The sequence below is a fragment of the Balaenoptera ricei genome, chromosome 13 (genome assembly GCF_028023285.1).
Source record: "Balaenoptera ricei isolate mBalRic1 chromosome 13, mBalRic1.hap2, whole genome shotgun sequence".
In the NCBI taxonomy this organism is placed as follows: Eukaryota; Metazoa; Chordata; class Mammalia; order Artiodactyla; family Balaenopteridae; genus Balaenoptera; species Balaenoptera ricei.
The window spans coordinates 10,850,860-10,859,797 of record NC_082651.1 but is presented as its reverse complement, the minus strand read 5'-3'; the positions used below and the strand labels follow the sequence as shown (position 1 = coordinate 10,859,797).

The 8,938-nt window shown below is 58.8% G+C and overlaps 1 protein-coding gene across 1 annotated transcript; it reads right to left on the bottom strand.

Moving 5' to 3' along the window:
• Positions 1–2,484: 2,484 nt before the first annotated feature.
• DUSP2 (dual specificity phosphatase 2) lies at positions 2,485–4,717 on the bottom strand. The gene is made up of 4 exons (XM_059942722.1): positions 4,306–4,717; positions 4,106–4,218; positions 3,449–3,668; positions 2,485–3,331 (listed from the first exon to the last, which is right to left on the bottom strand). The coding sequence occupies exons 1-4, from the start codon at positions 4,691–4,693 to the stop codon at positions 3,117–3,119; spliced, it is 936 nt and encodes a 311-aa protein (XP_059798705.1). The 5' UTR covers positions 4,694–4,717; the 3' UTR covers positions 2,485–3,116.
• Positions 4,718–8,938: the final 4,221 nt, after the last annotated feature.

Here is an 8,938-nt window from a genome sequence, read left to right as displayed (position 1 = left end):
TAATCACCCTGCTCGGGTAGAGAAACAGATTCGTAGTTAAGAAAGGCAGTTTGTCTTGAGGGCATTGTGCTCAGTGAAATAAGCCAATCACAACCGGACAAATGGTGTATGAGTCCATTTACATGGGCTATCTGGAGAAGTCAGATTCAGAGGCAGATGGTGGAACAGTGGTTGCCAGGAGCTGAAGGAGGGGGAAATGGGGAGTTGTTGTCTAATGGGTACAGTTTCAATTCTGCAAGACGGAAAAGTTCTGGAGATCTGTTTCACAATAATGTGAGCGAACACGCTTAATGTTACTGAAGTGCACACTTAAAAATGGTAAAGATGGTACATTTTGTTACATATTTTTTACCACAATTTTAAAAATTTTAATAAATAAATTTAAAAGGAAGGGAGGGAGGGAGGGAAAGAAAAGAAGGGAAAGAAACGCAGTTTGCTTGAAAGGCCAACTTAAAAACACGGGGAGGGGAGGGTGCAGTGGTGGGGTGGAGACAGGATGCGATGAGGCAGGGGTGAGGGGCGGTGGGCAGCGGCCTCAGCCACCGGTCCTGTTTCATGTGAGAAGTAGCTGGGGGGCGGGAAGGCTCCGATGACTCAGGGCCCCAGATGCCCCCGACCCTCCCCGAGCTGGGTGTGGGCCTTGTGGACAGGTCCAAACAGACCCACTCATGGCCTGCAGAAGCCCTGATAACAACCCCTAGCTCTGCTCAGTCCCCGCCAGGGAGCACCTCACCCACACCCAGAGCAGAGGGAACAAGGCACAGCGGGCAGGCTTCGTCCCTCATTCGGCCGTGTGGAGTGGGCACTCACCCCCGCCAGACTCCGGGCACAGGGCCAAGCAGACCACAGGCCCTGCCCTCACCAGCGGCCAGGCTGGTCGAGGTGCACAACTACACACCTGAAAACCTTCGCTTCTCGGACCTTCAGTAACTAACATTTCTGGGCTAAGCCTTTATCTGGATTGACTGGAGTAACTCTCAACACCACCCTAAGAGGTGGGAGCTAATGACAAAACCCCATTTTACAGACAAGGAAACTAAAACACAGAGAGGTAAAGCCAAACAGGCCCCCTAACTGTCAAACTACACTGCCCCGCTCAGGGGTGCCCTACCAGGCACTCAGAACACCTGGAGCAAGAGTCGCCGTTCTGCAGGGGTGACGCCTGCACCGAGTTTGGAAGGACAGAATAGAGTGAGCCAGATGACACTCCGAGCGGCTGGGAGCATCCGAGAGGAGGCTGATGCGGGAGCTGCCCTCACTGAGCTGTCCTCGAGGGCCTCAGCACCCCCTGCTCTCGGGCAAGTCACAGCACCCCCTTTCCAGCACCCTCCACGTCTGGCTCAGGCTGGGCTCATGTCTCATCGGCGGTCCACGCTGGCCACGTAACCAATGTTCAGTGAAGACACGGTAGTTGATGGGTGTGGAAAACAACTAAGCCCATCCCAGGTGACCTGTCCTCCGTACCAGACACCAGGCCACATGCTTTCTGGGGACAGCAAGGAGCTCTGGCTCAGGGGCTGCCATGACCCCCGGCAGGGACAGGCATTCTGAGACCTGGGGACCCAGCCCGGAGGTGTGGGAGAAGAGGTGACAGGCTGCACTGCCCCAACGTGGGCGCACGTCACACACAGCCCAGGGAAGCCACACGCACGGGCACATGCAGACATGCAGGCATGTAGGAACATCCGGGACACATAGGTGTGTGCAGGCCAAGAACAGACACCCACGCCCAGAGGAAGAGCCACACACGTGGCTGCACACACACACACACACACACACACACACACGTCCATCCACATGCTCCAAAAATGTAGTGGGGTCTGACCAGGGCAGTGCTGAGTCCAGCTCTGAATGGTAAACACAGTCTTCTCCCCAACAGGACCGAAGCTGGTAACTGGAATAAGGCTGGAGCCAGCCTCCCAGAAACCATCACTTTCAGCTCTGGAGACAGAAGGCTGCCTAGGGAAGGACACCAGCACAGGGAGGACCGGGCTGTGCGGTGAGGTCACCCCTGCACCTTCCTCCTTCCATTTTCCAGACCCCGCCACACAAGGGAAGGGAAGGTCTGATTAAGAAACAGCTTTGGGGGACTTCCCTGGTGGTGCAGTGGTTAGGAATCCGCCTGCCAATGTAGGGGACACGGGTTCGAGCCCTGGTCCGGGAGGATCCCACATGCCGCGGAACAGCTAAGCCCGTGTGCCACAACTGCTGAAGCCCGCACGCCTAGAGCCCGTGCTCCACAACAAGAGAAGCCACCGCGATGAGAAGCCCGTGCGTCGCAACAAAGAGTAGCCCCCGCCCGCCACAACTAGAGAAAGCCCGCGCGCAGCAACGAAGACCCAACGCAGCCAAAAATAAATAAATAAATAAATTTATCAAAAAAAGAAAAGCAACAGCTTTTGAGCACTTCCCCAGGCACTGACTTGACATCAGACACTTGAGAAGTTGTTTCTCAAACAAAATAATATTTTATTGACACATCCTCAATGTTCCGTATAAATATAAAGTGCTAAGTTTCCCACCCCCGCCCACAGGGCTGGGAGGAAGTGGGGGGAGGGAGTGTTAAATGTCAGTTGAACACAAATATGTTTCCAGCGCCAACACAGGCGTGAAACGCTCACGTACACACGCAAGCAAGAGGTCCAGACACAGCATCCGCATCACTTCCCCGAGCCCCACACAGGGCTCAGGCTCCAGGCCCTGGCGTGGACCACCCCACACGCAGGGCTCCTGGTTGTCACAGCTTGTTCCTTAGAGCCCTCAGGCTGCCGAGGGCTCCAACACGGTGATCGGACCAGTGGGAGTCGTGGGTGTAGAGTCCAGTTGGTTTCTGTCAGAGGACAGGGGAGGAGGGAAGCAGACACGCCCTCCATCCTCCTTCCGGAATGAGGAACGACGGGCGGCCCTCAAACCCCCAGCAGAAGAGCACCAGGTGAGAAAGTCCAGCATCCCTGCATCCAGCGTGCCCACCTGGGGGCTTTTTGAACGCCAAGGAAGAGGCAGAGCTCCCTGAGGTGAGGGGGACAGTGGGGAACCGGGGCCCCCACTGTCCCCAGGAATCAGGCAGCTCTGTGTGCCTCCGCCCTGGGGGGGAGCCAGCATGGTGGGACCCAGCCTCAGTGACAGAGCACCTGAGTCTCAAACTGCAGCAGCTGCCCCATGAAACCGAAGTTGGGGGAGATGACTCCCCGGCGTTGCTTAACAAAGTCGAAGGCCTCGTCCAGCCTCACGCGGTGACTCTGTATCAGGTACGCCAGGCAGATGGTGGCGGAGCGCGAGATGCCCGCCTGGCAGTGCACCAGCACCCGGCCTCCGCTGTTCTTCACCGAGTCTGCAAGGGAAATGGGCGAGGGGGGTCAGACGGGAAGGTGGGCAGGGAAGGAGACAGGTGCCCCAGCCCCTTCCCCTGGGGCTCCACCAGGCCCTGGGGCTGAGGCCCGCCTCTTACCAATGAAGCCAATGGCCTCCTGGAACCAGGCGCTGATCTCCACCATCTGATTGTCCTCCACCGGGATGCTCTTGTAGCGCAGCAGGCCCTCGAAGTGGTTGGGGCAACTGGCTGAGACGTTGAGGACGGCTGTGATGCCGCAAGCCTGCAGCCCCTGCAGGTCCGACGAGTGGCTGCAGCTGCCCAGGTACAGGTAGGGCAAGATCTCCACAGGGCCACCCTGCACGGGAAGGGGAAGGGACAGTGGTGAGGTCTCAGCCCAGGCCTGGAGGGCTTGAACACCAGCGGGACAGAGACAGGGCAGACTGGCCCAGGCAAGAGGAGCTCTTAGCCAGGGATCCCTGCCTAAGGATCAGACTCCGGAATACCAGGAGGACCCAGGGGGACATACAGAGATACACACACAAAGATACACACATTCCCCTCAAACCCCCAAAGGATGCTGCTCACAGGACATAGGCAGACTCACAGAGATGCACACCAGCAACGCCCGCCAGGCACACACAAAGGTGTGCTCCCATTTGGGGGCGGAAGCACACACACACACACACACACACACACACACACACCCCTAGGTGACCGTGGACATGGACAGAATCCTTCCCCAGAGGCGCCTACCCTGCATGACACTGACAAGGAGCCCTGATCTCAACTCACCTGGTCATACGAGGGAGCCCTGGGGTCGGAGCGGCTGTTTTCGGGCGGCATCGCGGGGCCGGGGGACTCAGAGCACAGATCGGGGCAGCAGGCTTGAAAGCTGTCGAAGCCTCCTGCAAGGAGGACCAAGACACGGTTAGCCGGGAGGGCCCGGCGGGGGTCGGGGACGGGGCGGGGAACGAGGGCGGGCCGGCGCTCACCCGGCAGGAAGCACACGGCGGTGGGTCCGGCGCGGGTCTCGTGCAGCAGCGCGGCAAGCAGCGCGTGGGCCGGGCCGTCGGGCTGGATCTCTGCCACCGAGGCGCTGCCCTCGTCCAGCACCACGGCCCGCGCCAGCTCCCCGCGGGCCAGGCGCGCCCGCAGCGCGCGGTCAGGCAGCAGGCAGGCGAGGGCGGCGGCGGGGGTACCGCGCGCGCGGCGCCGCAGCAGCGCGTTCCAGGGCACCGGCCGCGCGGCGCGCACGTGGCGGCGGCAGAAGGCCAGGAAGGGGCGACAGTCGAGCAGCAGCGTGCGCTCAGCCTCCCGCGGCTCCCGCAGCAGCGCGCCCAGCGCCGTGCAGTCCAACTCTCTCGCCGCCTCCAGCCCCATGTCTGCCGGCCCCGTGCAGCCTCCTCTCCCCTCTTCCCGCACCTCTTCCTCTCCTTCCCCCTCTCCCCGCGAGCGCTCCGGACTCTCGCGGCTGCCGCGCTGCCCGAACCGTCTGTTCCGGGCGCTGTGTTCAGCGCTGGGGCTTAAGTAGCCGTGGGCCGGCCTCCCGGGTCACCATATAAGGGCAAAGCAGGAAGGCGTCGGCGCCTCCCTCGCGGCCTCAGGCGGGGCGCAGGCTGGGCGGGCCCGGGACTGGGACCGGCTCTGGGGGAGGGGGTGCACTGGGAGAGGAAGCCGGGCACCAGCTCTGAAGGGAAGGTGTTTGGCCAAACGCCCACCTCCCACCTTTGCGCCCCAGGACTCTTCCTGAGCGCTCCCACCCCTGGACCTGCTTCGCGCCGCTCGGTCCTCGGGCACCCGGCTACTCAGATAGATACAGGTCCGCATCCCCGGAGACCTCGGAGCCCGTGGTGCCCCTCGCCCTGCTTCCTCTCCCTTTTCCCTGTTCCCTTAACCTCCCAGGGTTTCCCCCCTCCTAGGAATCTGCTACAACAAAAATTGACTTCTGTCTGTTGCCACGGATGATTTCCGCACTGGAGGATGGGGAGCCGTGCTTTGATGTACCTTTTCTCTTCTGCTTAGAGACCCTGGGCCTGAGTGGCTTTATTTCCCCTCCCCCTCCCCCGTTTCATGGCTGAGACCAGCACTCGGGGTTTTGCAGCTGCTCAGTGCCCAGAATGTCGTCCTCTGAGCCCAAGACCCTGAGCACTGGCATGAGGAGGACGTCTGGGCCTTGGCATGGGGGGAGGCGGGGGGGCCCGGGACGACTTTCCAGTTATTAGCGGGACAAGGGCTTCTTCCCCTGGAGCCCAGGGAAACCCCAGGGGCCCAGGGTGAAGCACTTCCCGAAGTCACAGGCCAGCTCTGAAGGGGAACTTTGCTGACGCTGCTGGGCTCTCCCTGGGGCCTTGTGGGAATTTCAGGAGCCTCACCAAGGGGAAGAGGGAGAAGAACTACCAGAATCTGCCTCCCCCACTCCCCCCCGCCACGTCCTCCCTAGGCCTGCAGCGGACCCCCTGGACAGCAGGGACCCAGGACTGGACTGGAGCAAGGCGATGACCGTAAGACTGGGAAGCTAGTTAATCCGCATCCCTTCTGCCTGCCCCCAACTCAGCTGCCAGCCCTGGGGCCGGATGTGGTGAGCCCCAGGTGTGTGTGGGGGGACCTGGGCCCCTGCACTGGGGCAAGAGATGTTGGCAGCTGAACTCCTCCGAAGCAGGGACATTCAGGTACATGGGGACAGTGCCCTGGAGTGGGAGCCACCCCCATCCCCGCCTTAGCTGCATGGGATTTTAGAACCCAACCCCCTAGGCTCCCACTCCCCTGAGTCACTACTCTGTGCCCTTTGTAAGACCCTTCCAGCCCTACTGCAGACCCCTAGGTCCAGACTGTCTTGGAGGGCTACCACTAGGACCCGTCATGGACCCCCAAGCCCTCCACTTGGATTGTAAACTGTAAACTCTTCCCCGTGGTGTGTTGATGTGTCTGTGTGTGTGTGTTGGAGCATCATCTGTTGCTGGAGACAGAGCTGGTAGCTTGTGTGTGCTGCGAGGGAGAGGGGATACGGGGGAGAGAAGCTGCAAGGACTCCAAAGAGTCTTGGGGGCAGTTCACCCTCTCAGGCCTCAGTGTTCCCACCTGTAAGATGGGAGTGTATAATAGACCAACTGCTCACCTACACTGGTTCCGAGGCTCTGAGGCTGTGGCAGTGCCTGGACACCTGCAATGTTCCGTCCCTCCCTCCCAGGCCAGTCTGGAGGCTGATGCGGCAGAGCCCACAACAGAGCCGAGGAGTCTGGGCCACAGATCCCAGCGACTGATAAGGGCCCTTATCGTTGGCATCAGCCCGGCAAATGACTTAGTGGCTGACTCCAGGGGTAAATTACAGAGCACACAAAAGGATAGCAGGTCCAGTCTTGCTGACCCATGGGGCTGCTGTCACCTGCTCTGCTGGGAGACATGGGCTTCCAGCTCCACGGGGAGGAGCAGAGAGGACTGGCCAGCTGGGATCCTGGCTCAGTCCAGCCGCGTAGGGGCTCCAGACCCTGGACTCCCACGCCGGGCTGAGCCTCTTCCCCTCCTGGGGAGAATGGCATGCACCTTGCTGGGAAGTCCCACGTGGGAGTGGGAGTGTGTTGGCAAAGGTTTGCGCTAGTGACACAGTGCCCAGTTGCCCTGCCCAGCGCTCTGGCCAGGACCAGTGACTTCCACCCAAGGTGACTACATGTATGTACCCCCATCAATGCCACTGGCTTTGGGGTGTCCCCTTTGCAGCTCCGGAACACAGGCTCAAGGAGGCCTGACTTAGCCATGAAGGAGGGGCTCCCCTTGGCCTCTTTCCCCTATTCCCAAACTAGGGAAACGCCCACCCCCATAACTGGGTGAAAGCCCAAGCTCGGGGTAAGGAGAGAGTGGGAAGAAGATGGAACCCAAGTCCCACCCCCACTTCTGCTCTGACTAAAGATCCCCCCACCCTTGGTGAGTCATGGCCCCGGCATGTCTCTCCCCCTCTGCCACCTCCTCAAGGACCACCATTCCCCAGCAGAGACGAGGCAGGGGTCTGGACGCGTGGGTGGAGAACGTGTGAGGAGGGGTCTCCATTACACTGGCTGCCCCACAGGTCGCAGGTCCCGGAGGGATGACCCCGCTCCTCTTCACTAGGTGGTAAAGGGACAGCAGGGCCCAGGGATGGGGGGATGGTGCCATATTCGGGTTTTGGGGGGCTTTGTTTCCCTGGCCTGGCTGTTACAGAGCCGACACTATCAAGCAAGTTTGGGGCTCAGCGTTTTTTTTTAATTAAAATACCCAACTGGAACAAATGATGATTCTGTGCCATTCTTGTTTGTAACCATCTATTTCGATGGCTGTTTATGTGTCACTAGCCTCCTCCCTTTGGGTTTTGGGTCTTTCCCTGCCCCCCACCCCGCCCCCAGCCCCATGCAGAGCGGCTTCCCTTCCACAGAAGCACGAAGCTCTGTGCTGATGCCGCCTTGCGTTGTGTTGTGTTCTTGTGTTGTCCTCCCTCCTCCTTCCAAACCCATACCCCAAGCAGATACCCCTGGGAGAGAGGAAGGAAGGAATGGTGTGACTATGATCCTTAGGTCCAGGCAGGTATGAAGGTGAGAGTAACAAGTGACAGCCACCCCCAGCCCGCCTGAGCCGTGAGTCAGGATGATGACAGGCTTCCTGTGCCAGGCCTCTGCCGAAGGGGCATGGTGGCCACTCCCACAGGCTCCTGCCAGGCGAGGACAGTGACTCCACACTCTGCGACGATGGCCCTGTCCAGCACGGCGGGGAAGGCGGGGAGGGGCCCGTGAAGGAGAGAGTCCCCTTGGGCAGCCAGCCCTCTGCAAGGTAGACTCAGAAGTGGCCACATGTGGCTGAGGGGACTGGCGTCTGTCCCCACACGCATGTGTCCCATCACTGGGGCAGCCTTGCTGAGGACCCTCTCCTGGACACGATGGATATATGAAGAAGAAAGTCTCCTAGAGAACAGACTTGTGGTTGCCAAGGGACGGGGGGATGGGGAGGGATGAATTGGGAGTTTGGGATTAGCAGATGCAGACTCATATATAGAATGGATAAACAACAAGGTCCTACTGCATAGCACAGGGAACTGTATTCAATATCCTGGGATAAACCATAACGGAAAAGAATATGAAAAAGAATGTATATATATATATACGTATATATATGTGTGTGTATATATATATATATATGTATAACTGAATCACTTTGCTGTACAGCAGAAATTAACACAACATTGTAAATCAACTATACTTTGATAACATAAATTTTAAAAAAAGAAGAAGAAAGTCTCCATTTGGGGCTGGTGTGGCTTTCATGCCTCTCAAATACTCGCTTTTCCTCATTTAAAAAAAAATATTCATTTATTTATTTGGCTGCGTAGGGTCTTAGTTGCAGCACGCGGGATCTTTCGTTGCAGCACGCGGCCTTCTCTCTAGTTGTGCGTGGGCTCCAGAGCACACAGGCTCAGTAGTTGCAGCACATGGGCTCTCCAGTTGTGGCGCACGGGCTTGGTTGCCCCGTGGCATGTGAGATCTTAGTTCCCTAACCAGGAATCGAACCCATGTCCCCTGCATTGGAAGGCTGATTCTTACCCACTGCACCACCAGGGAAGTCCCTGCTTTTCCTAGTTTTAACAAAGGCTCCGCACCTTCTCTAA

Coding starts and splice junctions, on each gene's coding strand:
- DUSP2 (XM_059942722.1), bottom strand. CDS start 4,693: ATGGGGCTGGAGGCGGCGAGAGAGTTGGACTGCACGGCGCTGGGCGCG. Junction 4,219..4,305: donor CGCCGTGTGCTTCCTGCCGG/GTGAGCGCCGGC, acceptor TCCTCCTTGCAG/GAGGCTTCGACAGCTTTCAA. Junction 3,669..4,105: donor GGGCTCCCTCGTATGACCAG/GTGAGTTGAGAT, acceptor CTTCCCGTGCAG/GGTGGCCCTGTGGAGATCTT.